At 45.0% G+C, this 13563-nt stretch overlaps 1 protein-coding gene across 1 annotated transcript in view; it reads left to right on the top strand.

Moving 5' to 3' along the window:
- Positions 1-1054: 1054 nt before the first annotated feature.
- Positions 1055-13563, top strand: part of LOC117506097 (actin filament-associated protein 1-like) — a gene marked incomplete at its 5' end in the record, with an annotated part of 39722 nt that continues 27213 nt past the window's right edge. The window contains 6 exons of the mRNA XM_034165611.1: positions 1055-1206; positions 1518-1611; positions 2336-2488; positions 2560-2771; positions 4680-4825; positions 8740-8854. Coding sequence (XP_034021502.1) covers positions 1055-1206; positions 1518-1611; positions 2336-2488; positions 2560-2771; positions 4680-4825; positions 8740-8854 — 872 coding nt within the window. The remainder of the gene's footprint in view (positions 1207-1517; positions 1612-2335; positions 2489-2559; positions 2772-4679; positions 4826-8739; positions 8855-13563) is intronic.

Here is a 13563-nt window from a genome sequence, read left to right on the forward strand (position 1 = left end):
GGCTTTTTAGGGAACTTTTAGGACAACCTGATAATAATGAATTACAATAGTCCAGCCTAGAGGAAATAAATGCATGAATTAGTTTTTCAGCATCACTCTGAGACAAGACCTTTCTGATTTTAGAGATATTGCGTAAATGCAAAAAAGCAGTCCTACATATTTGTTTAATATGCGCTTTGAATGACATATCCTGATCAAAAATGACTCCAAGATTTCTCACAGTATTACTAGAGGTCAGGGTAATGCCATCCAGAGTAAGGATCTGGTTAGACACCATGTTTCTAATATTTGTGGGGCCAAGTACAATAACTTCAGTTTTATCTGAGTTTAAAAGCAGGAAATTAGAGGTCATCCATGTCTTTATGTCTGTAAGACAATCCTGCAGTTTAGCTAATTGGTACTATCAGGCGTGGGGACACACTTGGGTAGGACACAAATGCTTGACTCACTCACAGATGGTTGGCGTTCAAAGCTCTTTACTGAGAAGACAGGCATGGTTCGATACACAAAATGGCAGTCAGAGAAAAGCAGCAGTAACCAAATCATCGGGTGAGAGGCAGAGGTCAAAAACAGGCAGGGAAATTCAAAAGCAGAGTAAGGCAGTCAGGACTCACAGAATGCTCAGAAGAAAGGCTGGAAGTGAAGGCACACGGCACAGCGATCTGGCGAAATAGGAAGGAGGAAGAGAGACTTAATTAAGTGGGTGATCAGCTAGTGATGGAGAGCAGGTGTGAGCAATCAGGGCAGGAAACAAGCAGAAGTGACACACCCACCAGCAAGCACCCAGGTGACAGTCACAAGCACATAACCACAATACCCCAAGCAACAAATAAAAGACAGAGCAAAAACAACAGTACAAAAAAAGAGTACAGAACCACCAGTCTGACATACACACAGTGACACAGTTCTGGTCTGACATTACGCTCATCATGATGGTAATTTTGAGCTTTAATGTTCTTTTGCCGGGATGGAATGACTGTACATGAAAAACCAATAAGGACTTTATCAATTCAAGAATTGACTTTGAAGTTCTTTTGGATCTTCTGTAAACCAGACGCAGTTAAAGTCATCATTAAGAAACATGCAGTTCCAGCCGTCCTGCATCTGGGCCAGACCCTACTTGAGATCAGACTGCAGAGCAGCACCAGGTTCTGGAAGCACCGGAGTCAAAGAGGGGGACTCCGGGAACACCCCCGCCACCTGACTGTGAGCGAGGGCAGGGAGGGACCCACACACTCATGACTTGGTGTTATCAGCCCGTCCCACACACAAATGTTGTTGGATAATAATAATATAACGATAACAACAATAATAATAATAACAATAATAGTAACAATAGTATCGTCAGATCAAACAGACAAAGTGATTCACAAAATAAAATACAAAAAACACCAACCAATAAAGTACACAATAATTAAAAAGTAGCAAAGTAAGTAAAAACTTGTTTTTAAGGTCTGTCTGACAGTCTGGCTGTGGAGGCTTTTGTACTCGTGCAAACTGTGTACTGACTGTTTTTGTGTGTCTTTCTGTACCAGAAGCTGTCGAGCGATAGACCGCGTTCTGACGGAGAGGCGTCTCAGGAGAACGGACACACCGACTGCAAGGACCAAGGTGAGATCCTGCAGAGTCTTTCTCACTCATGTATGACAACCTAAGCGGGACAATCCTTCTGGGGTGGACAGGAAACCAGCGTGTGTGGTTTCTGTGGAATTAGAAGAGAAGCAGCTGGAAAGATGACGAAATCCACAGAAAAGACAGCGACTTAGAAGAAGTGACAGAGGACTGATACTGGATGTGGGTCCTTTGCCCGTCTGTCTGTTTGTCTGTCAGTACGTCTCACTGTCTGTTCCTCTGTCTGTCTGTCCACCTGTTTGTCTGTCCATCTGTCTGTGTCCATCCGTTTGTTTGTCTGTCCACCTGTTTGTCTGTCCATCTGTCTGTGTCCATCCGTTTGTTTGTCTGTCCATCTGTCTGTGTGTCCATCTGTTTGTTTCTGTCTGTCCATCTGTCTGTGTCCGTCTGTGTGTCCACTAGTTTGTCTGTCTGTCTGTCCATCTTTTTGTTTGTCTGTCCATCCGTCTGTCCATCCATCTGTCTGTGTGTCTACCTGTTTGTCTGTCCGCCTGTCTGTGTGTCTGCCTGTTTGTCCATCCATTCATCTGTCTGTCTGTCCACCTGTCTTTGTGTCAGTCATCCGTAATGTTAATGTACTTAAAAAATTTCAAAGTGATTTCATTGACAAGCAACACAGAATTTACATTCCTAAGTACTGTATACTATGAACTGTTGCTATTTGGTGAGCTTGCGTTCTTCATCTTCTTTATTTCTGACTCAGCAAAGAACAAGAAGAATGCAAAGCCTGAACAGAAAAGTGGGACAGTAGGAAAGGGGGCAGGGAAGAAGATCACCAAGATCATGAGTCTGGGCAAAAAGAAGCCATCCATGGATGAGCAAACCTCATCGGCTGAAGAAGACGTTCCCACATGTGGTAAGATCCTTGGTGCATATCTCCCAAACTAAGCGTGGTGGTTTGATCCTGAACCTGGTTTTCATGGCTAGGCTATCTGAACGTGCTGTCCAATAACCGCTGGAGGGAGCGCTGGTGTCGACTGAAGGACAACCAGCTTCTCCTCCATAAGGACCGAGATGACCTGAAGAGCCACATCGCTTCTTTGCCCCTTCGAGGCTGTGAAGTCAGTCCTGGCCTCGACCACAAACATCCCCTGGCTTTCCGTTTGCTTCGTAACAGTCAGGAGGTGGCCGTTCTCGAGGTAAACCATGTGACAGGCACTGTCCACCGCACGGGACCAGGTCCCAGAAAAGTCCACATGCCTACCTGTCCACCGCACGGGACCAGGTCCCAGAAAAGTCCATATATCTACCTGTCCACCGCACGGGACCAGGTCCCAGAAAAGTCCATATGTCTGCCTTTGCACTTCACAGGACCAGGTCCCAGAAAAATCCACGTTTACCTGTCCATCGCACGGGACCAGGTCCAAGAAATGTCCGTCTTGGTGTCCAGTGGAATGGCGCACTGGTTGTGGAACACTGTGGTGGGCGATGCCTTTGTGAGCTGACGCTGGGACCTAACAGCGGGATTGGAGGGTGGTGAGCACAGGCTCCTATGTGGTTGGTGCTTGCCTAGCGCTGTGAGATGCAGCTGGAGGCATTCCAACATTGGGATTTTATTTTTATTTCTGTTGTGGTGGCCTGGCCATACTGTATATGTCATGATAGCTGTATTCCAGCTGTCACATCCCGGTCAGCCATGTTGTATGGCAGCGCCCTGGGCCTGTGACACGCATTGACTCGCCATGGGCCAGCAGCGCACCACGTGCACCTTCACGTTGTGTTACAGCTGTGATGATCATATTGTCTTGCATACATCATGGGACCCATAGGAGGAGATGATAATATATCTGTTAAATTGGGTCCATCATGGACATAACAGCCCCTTCAGATGTGCATGCTGCACTGGACAGCGATTGCACTGCACTCCGACCGCCATTTGAGCTTTTGCCACCACGAGCGCATCTCGACTGTGTTCTCGTGCACTACATTTGGGCTGGCCGCGTGAGTGGGCCTGGCTGTTGTTGGTCTTTGGATTGCACGTGGACTTTGGCTGAGTGTGGGTCAAATGGGCATTTGCCCTCATTCAACCTGTAGTATGAAGGCTGGCTCGATCGGGATATTCGTCGACGTGGCTAAACATTTCGTATGGCCTCGGTCTGACTTGCGTACAAACATGCGGCAAAATGTTGTGACATCAGTGAGATGATGGTACGATTGCATCTCGGCCGCCATTCAATGGGTTTCCAATGCGAGCGCGACACAAATGTGGTGTGTATGTGCTCTGGCCGAACAGATGTGCCGACACTGTGAGACTGCTGTATGAAGCTTTCGAGTGCAGTTCGAATTTTCATGACTGTCGTCTAAATCTTCCTTCATGGTTCATTAGGCCTCATTCGTGCTATGTGTGAAGGGGCCTTAAAGACAGCACGCAGACATGAGAGCCCACATGGACCCCAGACAATATCAACAACAGGAACAGTCACTAGGGGGAGCCAGAGGACAGACAGCTAGGGATGGTCACCGTCTTATGATGTTGGAGTGCAGCACAACCTGGTGGTTATTCCAGGCTGAATACGAAGCTGAGGCGAGATGTTTTTTTGTTATGTTTTTATTTTATTTTTAGTTTTTAGGTTCTCATTTTTCCAGAGAATCATTAAGGACTGTTTAAGTTTGTTTGAAGCAACTGGTTTCTTGGGGAGATTCAGATGAGGCTTAGTGGTTGTTCTGTCAGCTACAGCAGGATGGCCCCGTGGTCCAGAACACAGGTGCCTCCGTGCTGAGGACCCTAGTGAGTATGGCCACCTGTCACCTTGATGGAGCAGATAGACCACCGCTTTGGGTTGGTGGGATCACTCTGGTGTTCTTCCACAGCATAATTGATCAACCAGTACATGACACAACCTGCCATGCTGCTTTTTTCCTTTTTATTACATAAATATAAACTGAATTTTAAATCAATTCAATGAGTCATTTCCAGTCACCGCGACTTCCTGTGATTGTACCATTTAAAAAAACAAAAAACAAAAAAAAAAAGTCAACATTCATTTGGTGATCAAGAGAAATATCGAGGAACATGAATTTTTCTGATCCTGCTACTGCTCCTGAAGGCTTCCTCCTCTGAAGACATGGGCCACTGGCTGGGGGTGCTCTTGGCTGAAACAGGATCCACCGCTGATCCAGCAACTCTGCATTATGACTACATCGATGTGGAGACCACTGCCAACGTCATCCAGCTGGCCAAGCAGTCCTTTTGGTGAGACACACTTTGACTTTAGTACCCGGCTGTTTGTATCCCGGGTTTTTGGACAGTCTTTTTTTGGGGGGGTGGGGTGGGGTTGGGGGTTGGGTTTTTGTTTTTTCTCCCGAATTCAATTGCATTCAGTTTACAGGGTCCTTGTAGATGCTACAAACACATTCATTCAATTTCTACTATGTATCTGGGTCTGGGCCACAGTGCCAGTAGACCAAGCAACTTATCCCATGCTTCCCTGTCCTCAGCTAAGTCTTCTGTCTCTTCCTGGAGTCAGGGTTAGAGCTCCCATGCCATCTGGGAAATATAATCCCTCCAGCATGTCCTGGGTCTTCCCCAGGGTCACCTCCCAGTTAGTCATGGCTGTAATACCTTTGTATTTGACCGTTGGGGTTTTTACGTAATTATTGTATGGCCTTGCCTTACAATATAAAGCGCCTTGGGGCAACTGTTTGTTGTGATTTGGTGCTATATAAATTGATTGACTAAATTGATTGACTAATACCTCGCGCAGGTGATGACAAGGGGCCGTCTATGTCAGATACCCAAACCACTTCAGCAGACTCCTTTCAGTGCAAGGAGGCTCAACTCTGGGTCCTTCACAAATGTTCCTGCTCCTCACCCTGTCCAGGACTGTAAGCCCAGATGGAGTATTCTCATTCTTGCTGCTTGTATCCGCGACCTTGCTCTTTGGGTCATTACCCAAAGTTCATTACCGTAGGTGAGGATAGGAGCATAAATTGACTAGTAGATCAAGAATCCCACCTTCTGTCTCAGCTCGTTTTTTTACCACAGCAGTCCAGTATAGCATCTGTAAAACATCAGATGCCATCCCAATCCGTCTGTTTACCTCACACTCCAACTTACCCCCATTTGGGAACAAGACCCTGAGATACTTGACCCAGAGGAGGCAATCCACCCTTTTCTAACACAGGACCATGGTCTCTCTGAGTTTTCCCAGTGGAAACTGGCATCCCTCAGGGGTGTGTTCTGGCTCCTACACTGTTCAATGCTTACGTGGACTTGGTGTTAGGTGGGGTTGTCGAAACCATTGACTTGGGTGCTTTTGTTGGCAGAAGCACCAAAAATCACTTTGGTGCTTTTGTTGAGAAGCTGAATGAGGAATCAGTGCCTGGGTTTGAGATTGTGTTGGATCAAGATTAAGATTCAGGCTTTAAATGACTTCCTGGACTCGGCCATCAGAAGTGTATCTGTATCTAGTGAAGGCGATAAACTGGAAGAGACACTCCCTTGTCTCAGTAGTGACATATGTGCCTCTGGGTCCTCGACCTTTGAGATAGAGAGGTGCCTGGGAGGAGCTCATGGAGTCATGAGGTCACTAGACAGAGGTGCATAGCAATGCTGTTGTCTTTGCAGGTGAACAAAGGTCTAAGTCTTTAGGGTCTTGATGCTTCCTGTCCCACTGTATGGGTGGGAGATTTGGATGCTAACCAGTGTCCTAAGGCAACGACTGGATACCTTTGGTACTAAGTGTCTTTGAAGAATGTGTCTTGAAATCTCACCCATGAATATCACAAACAGGATTGGTGACAAGAGGCAACCCTGGTGGAGTCCAGCACCCACTGAGATCAGCTCCGATGTAATGCAGAGAATGCGGACTTGGCTCCTACCTTGGACGGATTGTGCATTGCTGCGGTTCTAGTATCCCATACTCCCGCAGTGTGATGCCTCTGTATTCGGAACAAAACTCTCCGGTCCCCTTTTCTAATAAACATGGGGACCATCTCCCCAGTTTGCCCGTCCGAAGACATTATACCCAACTTCCATGCAACATTGTATCCGCTTGTTAGCCATGACAAGCCAAAACCATCCACAGACTTCAGCATGTCAGGGCCAAACTCGTCCACTCCGGGCATCTTGCCACTAAGGGTTTTTTTGGCTACCTTGAGGGAGATTGCACCAGATCCACCCGAGTCGCCCATCCCTAAGCCTAAGCCTACTACATGTCAGTCGACTTGAGGAGATCCCCAAAGGGTTCTTCCCTCCAGCAGACAATGTCCCCTGTCCAGGTTAGCAGCACCCCTCCCTCGCTGAACACAGCCTGGGATAAGAACTGCCTCCCTTTTCCCTTTCCTGAGTGGCCTGATGGTTTGTGCGAACCGCTTTGAGGCTTACCAAAAGTAGTTCTCCATACTCCTCCCACACCCAAGGTTTTGTCACAGCCAGAGGCTGCCGTCCTTCTGTCCTGCCAGGTCGTCCACTGATTCCGGAGACCTCTCTGCCAACAAGACACAAATGTTTGTTTGATAAATGACTGTGTCTGTGTTTTAAAGTTTGCATAGTGGAAATGAAGTCTGGCATTGTCACATCTTCATCCCAAATGCCTTTGTCTGAAAAGTAAATGTAGCCACTGATCGTACAGGCAGCAGCCAGTGAGACAGGGTCTTACTAAGTCATTCTGAAAACAACCTTATTATGGTGACACTACACAGCCAGTCGTGAGTGGATGCAGTCAGTCAGTCAGTTAATCAGACAATCAGACAGTCTGTTAATCAGTCAGTCAGTCAGTGAATCGGTCATTCAATCAGTTAATCAGTCAGTTAATCAGTCAGTCTGTGAATCAGTCAGTTAATTAGTCATTTAGTGAGTCAGCAGTCAATCAGTCAGTCAGTTAGTGAATCTGCAGTCAGTGAATCAGTCAGCCAGTTAATCTCTGTCAGTCAATCAGTCAGTTGGTTAATCAGTTAATCAGACAATCAGTGATTCAGTCACTTAATCAGACAATCAGTTAGTCAGTTAATTAGTCAATCAGTTAATGAGTCAGTCAGTCAGTGAATCGGTCAGTCAGTCATTCAACCAATTTATCAGGCAATCAAGTCAGTTGGTGAATGAATCAGTCAGTCAGTGAATCAGACAATCAGTCAGTTGGTTAATCAGTCAGTCAGTCAGTTTATCAATCAGTCAGTCGGTTAATCAGACAATCAGTCAGTTAATCACTCAGTTAATCAGTCAGTCAGTCAGGTTGAGTTGTCCACCAAAGTTGGTGTCTTCATTACTCATAATGACCCCAAGAAGTAAATTTTCTTTGGGGTCAAATGGTTCAGTCACTGAACTGTACAGGGTGTTTCAGAAAAAAATCTACATAATTTCATCATCTAATAACTTGACCAATTTTTATTCAAATTACATCAAGTTTTATCAGCATATGTAGAAACAATTGAAAATTCTATGTTTTACATTTTTTTCTTTTCAGGTATAAAAATAGAGTAAGCTTGAACAAAGTCTAATGTTTGTAAAAATTCCCATAAAACGCTCCTACTGCACTGCTGATTTGGACGTGGCCCAAACCATTCAGAGAGGAAGGCTGTCCATGCACGGCTAAAGGCTCTGTACAACCACCAGTATCAGACAGATGACCGAGTGGGTTCACGAAACATTTTTGCAAAGCCCCAGGAAGCCCGTAAGAAGAGTAAGTCTGGAAACCCAGATTCCCCACAGGACAGTTTAGTGTGTCGACCAGCTTGATGTGCATTGTGTCACAGGCAGTGGCATGTTGAAAACTTGTGGAATCCTTCATGAAATCCACACACCTTTTGAATTTCTCATTCAAATTTTGATGAGTAAGTCTAATTTTACTCAACATTAAGCCTGTTTAGTTTCATCCCTCAGACTTTCCCTCAGAAACACCCTGTACTCTGTAAACGCCTTCTGCAGAGAAGCTGATGACAGCATTAGCTGGGGTGCCGGGGTGCTGGGGGTTGGCGCAGACTCTGCACTCAGCGTGGAGGTTGTTACTTCGATGTGACCCTAAAGTGATGTCGTGTCTCGTCACGATTAGAACGACTTCATCTTACCATGTGAAGTGGTTCCCCCGTACAATTTCTGAATCACTCCTCTTCAGCTGTTTATCCGGCTCGGCTCACGAGGTTGACTGGTCTACTGGTTTCTTTTCACAGTTTCACCAGTAAGCATGCCGTTTCTCCAAACCCGTATCTGGACAATCCGCTCAATGGCTACGCCTGTCCCACCGGTTTGGCTCTGCACTACGACGACGTGCCTGTTAACGGAACGGTAAAAAAAAGAGAGTGTGATTCTGTGTTTCAACTTTGTCAGTGAGAAGCGTTGGCACTGCCACCTGTAGCTTTGACTGTTATGATCACATGACTGACTGTTGTATTCAGGAGAGATCCAGGGACCCACGACTGACTATTTTAAATCTAAAACTTATTTATTACAAAGAAAAAGTGAAAATATGCAAAGAAAATACAAATACAACACACATATTAAGCAGTGTAACAAACATTTTAAAGCACTGTGCCACTAACAATGTACACCAAAATGAATGAATGCATGATATAAATAAAATTTATATAAGCAGTATTGAACACACACATGTATTGATATCATGATATGTATCATGTATTGGACATCTAATGATGCGTATCGAGTTTAGAGAAACCATATAGAGTCCTGTTCCAGGAAACGGTAGCTAAAGGCAGCAGATGTTTGGAGTCGGGGTTTATCTTCCAGTAGCTCAGTTACCAGCCAAGGTTGATGGACCTGACCTGCCCAAAGCTACCTGGGTTTGAGGCACCAGAGACTCACTTTTTTCCCCGTGTCCTTGTCAGTCAAACCAGGACTTGGACTTGACTGTCAGAGGCCATGATATGCACCTTAGGAGCATTTCCTCTCCTGGCTTTGAGAGCCTTTGGAACCATGTGACAGGATTAATCTCCCACTAAACTTAACTAACAGCAAATTTCACCAGGTGCAATAAAGTTCATTCTTTTAATTTGGTGAGTTCCAGCATCATGACATTTATAGTTTTTAAGTTACTGCTGCTGGCATTCACTCACTCACTCGGTGTCCAAGCCTTACATTATTACCATTTCAGGTAATAATACTAACACCTTTATATCTTTAATTTTTTATCTAACCAATACCTTAAATGTGTAATTATCTTTACTGTACAGTATGAATGAGTGAATGCTGTACACGTCCATGAACTATTGATGTCACATTTTTCAGTATTAACAGTTTTGCTGTCACGTCTTCCTTTCTGTCCCCTTTCTGTCCTTCGCCTTGCTTTGCTTCCTCAACCCAAGGAACCAGAGGTGCATTGCCCAGGTTCCACCACTGGGGGGTGCCAATTTGTAGAGGATGCTGACCTCTATGAGAATGTGTCCTCGCCTCAGAATCAGCTGACTGCTGCTGCTTCTTCTTCTTCTTCTTTTTCTTCTACTTCGGTCTCTGCTAATCACTACAAAGCTACTGTTTCCAATCTCTCGTCGAAGTTCCTCACTGAGGACTCGAAGTCTAAAGGTCCTGCTCAGGTGATGACTCCTAATACCTCAACGTTTTAAATCCCCCAGAACACCTTTCTATCTTCTCTCTAACCTCAGTCTTTCTGGTTGCATATTGTTGTTGAGCAGAATGCTTATAGCTTGCTGCGTACGAGAAGACAAGATACCTGCACACCGTAAAAAGTCTACAGGCTGACATACATGAAAAACTAGTCTAATGAAGACATTAGTGGTCAAACTTAAAGTGAAAAAACAAATAAATAAATAATGTGAGGGGAAAAAAGAACCCAGCACCAAATGCTTCAATGGTCAGCTGTAATTATTCTTCACAGAGCAGATACAGACAAAAAAAAAAAAAAATCCACAGCAGATGTCTAACCAGGTTTGATAGACAGATAGATAGGTGGAGGGGAGTTGATGGTTTCGTGGTTAAGCGCTGGGCTTGAGACTAGAGGATCCTTGGTTCAAATCCCAGCCTGACTGGAAAATCACTGAGGGCCCTTGGGCAAGGTCCTTAATCCCCTAGTTGCTCCGGATGTGTAGTGAGCACCTTGTATAGCAGCAGCCTGACATTGGGGTGAATGTGGGGCATAATTGTAAAGCACTTTGAGCATCTGATGCAGATGGAAAAGCACTATATAAATGCAGTTGATTTACGATTTATAGCTAGATAGATCTTTATTGATCCCTTGGTCACGGCCCCTTGGGTAAATTAATGTTCCATTTGCAGCACAGCACCAATAAGAACAATAAGTGTTAAAAAACAAACAAACAAAAAAAATGCTAAAACAATATTAAGTGAATAAACAAAATGATGGCACTGTAATGACGGAGCATTACACTGCATGCTCTGTCCTCGTCTCATCTGGTCCAGTCCTTCCCACCTTCTCTCCTCCTGCTACTCCTCCTCCTCTCCCTGAGTTCAGAGCTGTACAGCTTGATGGCTCAGGGGCCAAAGCAGTTCTTGGCTCTGCTGGTCCTGCTCCTGGGAAGGAGCATCCACTGATGACAGTATACAGAGGCTGCCTGGAGGCATCCATGATGGCCAGTAGTTTTTTCAGTCATCTGTTGTCTGCAACTGTCAGCAGAAAGTCCAGCTTCATGCCAACCATGGAGCTGGCACATCTGATCAGTTTGTCCAGCCTGGAGGAGTCCTTTTTGGATGTGCTGTCCCCCCAGCACTGTTGGTGACCACAGACTGGTAGAACATCTTCTGGAGTTTCTTGCAGATGTTCAGAGTGCAGCCTCCTTAGGAAGTACAACCTGCTCTGGCCCCTCTTGTACAGGTGGTCTGTGTTTCAGGTCCAGTCCAATTTGTTGTCCAGTCACAGCCTGAGATACTTGTAGTTGTCTACAACCTCTATCGAAACACCCTCAGACAGAACTGTTCGTGGACATGGTCTTGACTTCCCAAAATCAGCTCATTAGTCTTTGAGGTGTTGAAATGCAAGTTTTTTTTTCTGTGGCACCAGACAACAGAGTCCTCCACTAGGCTCCCGTACCCGTCCTCTGATACACCCCGTGATGGCTGTGCCATCTGCACACCAGCTCAGAGGTGTAGCAGAAGTCTGAGGAGTACAGAGTGTAGAGGAGAGGGGCCAGTTACGATTTACGTCATCAACAGGAGGAAATGGACCCAAAATGCAAGGCAGTGGACACAAGAGGTAAGGAGCAAAAAGGCAGGTGTTTAATGATCCAAAAGTTCCAAAAGCAACAGTGATAACAAAAACTGACTCAGAGGTCAAAGTCCAGATAATTCCAAAATAAAGCAAAACATCTTAAAGGGAAGAGAAATGCTTTTTGAGAATTTGTTTGTGCATTCCTTGGTAAAAATTGTTATTCATACACTTGCAGTGTAGAGAGCAGTGTAGATAATATTATTTGAATCAAATTTGCAGCTAAATTGACATGTACAGCCCCATTTCCAATGAGGTTGGGACGTTGTGTAAAATGTAAATAAAAACAAATACAATGATTTGCAATTTTAATTTATTTTCATTTATATAGCTCCAAATCACAACAAGGTTGCCTCAAGGCGCTGAATTCACACAGAAAGGTCTAACCTTACTAACCCCCAGAGCAACAGTGGTAAGAAAAAAATTCCTTTGAGGAAGAAACCTCAAGCAGACCAGACTCAAAGGGGTGACCCTCTGCTTGGGTCATGATACAGACACAAATTACAGAACAATTCACAAAACGCACATACAGGAAATGTTGCTGGTGGACAGGACAAGATTGCAAATCCTCTTCAGCCTATATTCAATTGAATACAGTTTCAATTGAAACTTTATTGTTTTTGTGCAAATATTTGCTCATTTTGAAATGGATGCCTGCAACAGGTTTCCAAAAAGCTGGGACAGTGGTATGTTTCCCACTGTGTTACATCACCTTTCCTTCTAACAACACTCAATAAGCGTTTGGGAACTGAGGACACTAATTGTTGAAGCTTTGTAGGTGGACTTCTTTCCCATTCTTGCTTGATGTACGACTTCAGTTGTTCAACAATCCGGGGTCTCCGTTGTCGTATTTTGCGCTTCATAATGCGCCACACATTTTCAATGGGCGACAGGTCTGGACTGCAGGCAGGCCAGTCTAGTACATGCACTCTTTTACTACGAAGCCACGCTGTTGTAACACGTGGACAGTGTGGCTTGGCATTGTCTTGTTGAAATAAACAGGGACGTCACTGAAAAAGATGTTGTTTGGATGGCAGCATGTGTTGCTCCAAAACCTGGATGAACCTTTCAGCATTGATGGTACCATCACAAGATGTGTAAGTTGCCCATGCCATGGGCACTAACACACCCCCATACCATCACAGATGCAGGCTTTTGAACTTTGCCCTGGTAACAATCTGGATGGTCTTTTTCCTCTTTTCTCCGGAGGACACGATGTCCATGATTTCCAAAAACAATTTGAAATGTGGACTCATCAGACCACAGCACGCTTTTCCACTTTGTGTCTGTCCATTTCAAATGAGCTCGAGCCCAGAGAAGGCGGCATCATTACTGGATGTTGTTGATGTCTGGCTTTCACTTTGCATGGTAGAATTTTAACTTGCACTTGTAGATGTAGTGACGAACTGTGTTAACTGACAGTGGTTTTCTGAAGTGTTCCTGAGCCCACGCGGTAAGATCCTTTACATAGTGATGTTGGTTTTTAATGCAGTGCCGCCTGAGGGATCAAAGGTCACGGACATTCAATGTTGGTTTTCCGCCTTGCCACTTATGTGTAGAAAATTCTCCAGATTCTCTGAATCTTCTGATTATATTATGGACTGTAGATGATGGAATCCCTAAATTCCTTGCAATTGAACATTGAGAAACATTGTTCTAAAACTGTTGGACTGATTGGGGTTGTAAATCGCCATTGACTGAAGTCAGTGGAGGGCACATCCAGTTGACGTCACTGGTTGGGTTCTTGTCTGCTGGGGATGAGTGCGATCGAGATCCAACATGACGAGCAACACATCGCTAC

The sequence above is a fragment of the Thalassophryne amazonica genome, unplaced genomic scaffold (assembly GCF_902500255.1).
Source record: "Thalassophryne amazonica unplaced genomic scaffold, fThaAma1.1, whole genome shotgun sequence".
Lineage (NCBI taxonomy): Eukaryota > Metazoa > Chordata > Actinopteri > Batrachoidiformes > Batrachoididae > Thalassophryne > Thalassophryne amazonica.